General features: G+C 38.4%; 1 protein-coding gene across 1 annotated transcript; it reads right to left on the bottom strand.

Annotated features, from left to right (window-relative positions):
- Positions 1 to 314: 314 nt before the first annotated feature.
- Positions 315 to 3,850, bottom strand: LOC103584078 (erythroid differentiation-related factor 1-like; the record flags this gene model as incomplete). Its single annotated transcript, XM_008565201.1, has 2 exons — positions 3,495 to 3,850; positions 315 to 430 (listed from the first exon to the last, which is right to left on the bottom strand). Coding segments are annotated over exons 1-2 (237 nt in total), but the record flags the coding sequence as incomplete, so codon positions are not given.
- Between the last annotated feature and the right edge of the window lie 106 nt (positions 3,851 to 3,956).

Genomic DNA, 3,956 nt, shown 5'->3' with positions numbered 1-3,956 from the left:
ACACACACACACACACACACACAAATTACAGCTTCATAACTTGCTAACCTATGCCTCGCTAAACATGGTCTATGGGCCTCTGTTTACACATATTCTTAAAGAAAAACTTTTAAAATATAACAGATATACTTGCAAATTAATAATTCTACCAAGCAAACATGTTAATGTGTTTTCATACAGAGCATTTACACACACAAAATATATATATATACACACACACACACACACATATACATAAACACACGCATACACAAAATAAACACATAAACACACTATATATACAAAAAATACAGTTAATGATTTTTTCCATTTACCTGGTCAAATTCCTCTACAAGTTCCTTCCGGATGAGCTGGAATGCATGTTCAGTTCTCGTCATTATATCAAGAGCCCCTGATAGTGTTTTCAATTTTCCAACATTGCTATTCTGGCCTAAAGTATTAAACACAAATTATCATTCCTTTAAATGTAAATCTAGAAACCCATCCAATGTTAGTGTATTAATGAAAATTCTGATTTTCATAGCTGTAAAGGTAGCTCATGAGAATCCCAACAAATCTTCTAAATCCAACTTCCGTTTTAATAATTTTCCCTTGAGAAAAATACTAAGTCTTGAAAAAGCAATAAATAAGTTTTCCTGACTCACCATTTGGTTTTATCAAGGTAAGAACACAATCTGTTCGGAATAGGAGCCAATATCTAAAGCATTAGATGAAAGGGGACTAGGGGAGAGGAGTCTGTGGTTCAAACGCCACCCCTATATTTACCTGATGTGCGATGTTGGTCAAGTCACTTAAGCACTTAGTATCAGTTATCCTATCTGTAAAATAAGTATATCACCTTTCTGTTAAAAGGCAGGAAGTCAAACCAAATGAAGAAGGTTTCATTTTATTCCAGAACTTTATGAATAAAACTTTTCTACAGCTATCGGATATTACAAAGCATTTTTACTCCTGCTCTCCTGGAGGTTACATTCAATTGTGTGTGTAGTCCTGTGTAGTGGTGTGTAGTGGAGGAATAATCTTGTCCAAACAGAGGTCTGGCCTTTGGTCTTGGCTCCCAGAAGGTGATCTCTAAGCCCTTGGAATGTCCTGCCTAATAAGAGTGTCTGTTTACCTGGGGGACCTGTGACCACACTGGATAGTCTAACAATGTGATTTATTGTGGGGCTTTTGGGCCCCATGTTTAACAGCTCGACCTCCAGAGGGACTGGAGATTGGGTCAGTCATGTAGCAGTCAACCATGTCCCCCAAAAAAACTCTGGACACCAAGGCTTGGATGAGCTTCTGTGGTTGGCAATACTCTGTGCATACTGTCATATATCATTGCTGGAGAGAGTCAGTGCTATCTATGACTCTACTGTCTCACACGCCCCTTCTCTTGGCTGATTTTAACGCACATCCTTTCACTGTAATAAACCATAACCATGAGCAGAATAGCTTTCAGTGAGTTCTATGAGTCCTTGCAGTGAATTGTCAGAAGTGAAAATAGTCCCAACACTGCAGGTGGGAAGGGAAAACTGCTGCCTTCTTGATTAACAGCATAATCCCCAAATTTCAAAACAATTTATTATCTTTGAAATCAATGGATAAATGTGATTTCAGTGTAGCTTTAGCCTCTGGAAGACAAACTACTGATTATGTATGGAAATGCTGTTGGGGCTGGGAGCAGACAATAATAAGGAAGGCAAATGATGGAGTTTGGACGTGTTGTCCCCTCCAAAACTCATGTGGAAATCTGATCCCCAATGTGGCAGTGCTGGAAACTGAGTCATGGGGGCAGATCCCTCGTGAATGCATTAATGCTCTCCGTGGAGGGTGGGGGTTGTGAGTTAGTTCTTGCTCTCTTAGTTCCCGCAAGAGCTGGTTGTTTAAAAGACCCTGGCACCTTCTCTCTCTCTTGCTTCCTCTCACCATGTGATCTGCTTGTACCCACCAGCTTTCTGCCATGAGTAGAAGCAGCCTGAGGCCCATGCCAGATGCAGCTGTCCCAGAATTGTAAGCCAAATAAACCTCTTTTCCTTATAAATTACCCAGTCTCAGGTATTTCTGTTATAGCAACACAAAATGAACTAATACAGTAACTATGAATCAAATGTACTGGAAAAAAAGATAATGGGTAAAGTAAGAGAATAAAAGGTATTATTAACTTGGCCTACCAAACCCATAAACCTGACTAACAAAACTCCCCAAAATATTTAAATGATTTTCCTAAGGTACCCATAGTATTAAAACATTTTAAAAAGGGAATTAACCACACTAATCATCTTGGTAAATTTGTTCCCAGTTTCTCTCTATTCTTTTTTTATAAAAATGATACCTGCTCATTTTAAGGAATTCAAACATGGCAGAAAATTCAAAGATGCAAGTGAGAAAAGATCACCCCAAACCCATCACCAGAAAGAGCTTCTGTTAACCCTGGTGACTCTCCCACACATCTAGCCATGTATTATATACTAGCAAACAATTAACAAAATTAACTTTAATAAAAAGTATTTTTAGAAATTGTTTTGAATACATAATACATTCCCCAAATTTACAAGGTTCAAATGGGTATACAGTGAAAATCCCACACCTGACCTTCCAGGTTCCCTCCACAGGGCAACAATGCTACGAGTTTCTTGTGCTACTGTATCTCATCCAGGGCTACTGTATACCTGAACATACTAAGTCATACATATTTAAAGTATTAAATTTAATTTTATAGAAGATAAAACTGAAATGAAACCAAATGAACTGCTGTATTTCAAATAGTTGTTCCTTGTTTCTTTACCACACAAGAGGTATTTCTCAAAAGATCCTTCTGCAAGAGAGGGGAGCAGGTATCAGGAGCAACAGAGAGAACTTACAAAAAACATTAAGTGTTTGTAGTACCTGCCTGCTCCCAGCCATGGAAAGTAACATAATGAAGCATTTTCACTTTCTTTCACCCTTTCCCTACCTCTCAATTTATCCTTACCTTGGCCAAGTTCCATTCTAGAACCACAAATCACAGTTGCCAAGTACCAGTTCTATGTTTAAAGGGATTCAATGAGGACCACTACTCCTTTACTGCTGCTTCTCCATTCCCAAGCTTTTCATGCTGAGTTAAATCTTTACTTATCTAAACTGACTTGTCAAAATTTTTTCCAAGTAAGGGATCAAAGACTCTATTTCAATATTTCTAGTCAGGGAAATACTTAGATTATGTTCAATAAGTTTTATTTATTTATTTATTTTGGATTTGGGGGGGCAGCTGCTGGTAAGGGGATCCAAACCTTTGACCTTGGTGTTACAAGGCTGCACTCTAACCAACTGAGCTAACTGGCCAGCCAGCTCAATAAGTTTCAAAAGGAATTTAGGAGTTGGTCCCTACCCGAAGTCACCAACTACTGACAAATTAAAAGGAAAATAATATTACTTACAGATAAGAAACATCCACAGGTCTGCTTCACTCTGAGACAATCCAACACTAAGCCAATGCACACATATCTGAGAAATAAAAAAGCATGACTTACTGGTCATCTGAAATTCTGCAAATGCTACTCTTTCTAACTGTACTCTAAGTAGTTCACATGGAGCATCTTTCAGAAGCTGAAAAAGCTTTACAGCTTTGCTGTAATGAAGATCTGCCAGCATCCGGTGCTGCTTCCGAAGATGTTCATCCCCAACCTAGAAACAGAAATAAAATTAAAAAACAAATCCTAAGGCTTGGGTTTCACAATAACTATGTAATCAAGTCTTCTGACTGGATCACTAAATGCTTTTTAGTTGATCCCCCTCCCCCCAAGTCTTGTAGTTTTAGCTCTTACATTTAGGTCTTTAATCTACTTTCCATTAATCTGTGCATATGATATGAGGTAGAAGTCTAACTCCATTCTTTTGCACGTGGACATCCAGCTGTCCCAACACCATTAGCTAAAAAGACTATTCTTCCCCCTCTGAATTGTCTTGGCACCCTTAAGCTTGCTTTTGTCCTG

This window comes from Galeopterus variegatus, unplaced genomic scaffold (assembly GCF_000696425.1).
Source record: "Galeopterus variegatus unplaced genomic scaffold, G_variegatus-3.0.2 Scaffold43794, whole genome shotgun sequence".
Lineage (NCBI taxonomy): Eukaryota > Metazoa > Chordata > Mammalia > Dermoptera > Cynocephalidae > Galeopterus > Galeopterus variegatus.
Note: the sequence above shows the minus strand (reverse complement) of the source record. Positions and strands in the feature narration are given on the sequence as shown.